Genomic DNA, 953 nt, shown 5'->3' with positions numbered 1-953 from the left:
CCCGGGCCTGCGCGAGGTGCACTGCTTCTGCGTGGTGCGACCCTCCGTCCTGCACGCCTTCCTCGCGCACTGCCCGCGCCTGCGCAGCTACACGCTCAAACTAACGCGGGAGCGCCATCCCTGGCGGCCCACGCGTGTGGAGTGAGGGGGCAAGCCCCCTCCCGCCCCTGCCCCCAGCAGGCGTGCGGCCCCTCAGATGCCGGGTGGATGTGCCCAAGAGAGCGCCAACTGCTAACCTGCTCCGTCAGGACTCTGTTGCCACTTGTGCCTCTCGAGGATTTGGGGGGAGGGGTGCCCTCCGTCCACTCAATGCTCTTGACATCTGCAGGCGCCCCGATGTGCCCGGAGTCCTGGGATCACCCTCCTCCAAACTCCCACCTCTGCGCCAGCTCCGCAACTCCCTCCCCCCGGGCGGGGTGGGAGGGAGGGCACAAGCGCAGGCCGAGCCTCGGGGGTAAGTGTGGAATAAACAAATCCTGCAGCACTTCTGCGTCCGGTGACAGACCTGGTCGGCTCTGAAGGGAGCGGGCAGGGATCCTGCAGAGGTCGGAGGAGGAGTGGGCGAGATTGAGACCGCAAGGTCCGCTGCACCGAAACAGCTGCGGGAGGCAGGGGTGCGGCGAAGCCCCAGGATTCCGGAGGGGGGTGTCCGCCTCTCCTCCTCCCTCCCTTCTCCGCTCCTCTCTGACCGCTCAGAGGCTTCACTGTGCCCATGGCCTTCGCCTTCTAGGACTTTACCGGCGCACACCAGGCTGCGCACAGGCCATTTCTTCCGAAGGAAAATGGAAGACATAGCGGTTCTGAGAAGGGTAGAACTCGAACCCAGGCCACCTCTCCCCCGCACCCCTGCACGCACATCCGATCCCAGCCTGCCCTTTCTGGCTGCTGGTGGGGTGGCCCAGGCTGAGCCCCGCCCCGTGGGGGCACGTGGCCCCCACCTGACCCGGCGCGGG

The 953-nt window shown here is 67.3% G+C and overlaps 1 protein-coding gene across 1 annotated transcript in view; it reads left to right on the top strand.

Annotated features, from left to right (window-relative positions):
- FBXL8 (F-box and leucine-rich repeat protein 8) overlaps positions 1-484 on the top strand; it is a 3597-nt gene extending 3113 nt beyond the window's left edge. The window contains exon 4 of the mRNA XM_015567817.1: positions 2-484. Coding sequence (XP_015423303.1) covers positions 2-145 — 144 coding nt within the window. The 3' untranslated portion in view covers positions 146-484. The remainder of the gene's footprint in view (position 1) is intronic.
- Positions 485-953: the final 469 nt, after the last annotated feature.

The sequence above is a fragment of the Myotis davidii genome, unplaced genomic scaffold (genome assembly GCF_000327345.1).
Source record: "Myotis davidii unplaced genomic scaffold, ASM32734v1 scaffold243, whole genome shotgun sequence".
Lineage (NCBI taxonomy): Eukaryota > Metazoa > Chordata > Mammalia > Chiroptera > Vespertilionidae > Myotis > Myotis davidii.
This window is presented reverse-complemented; position numbering and strand designations above follow the sequence as displayed.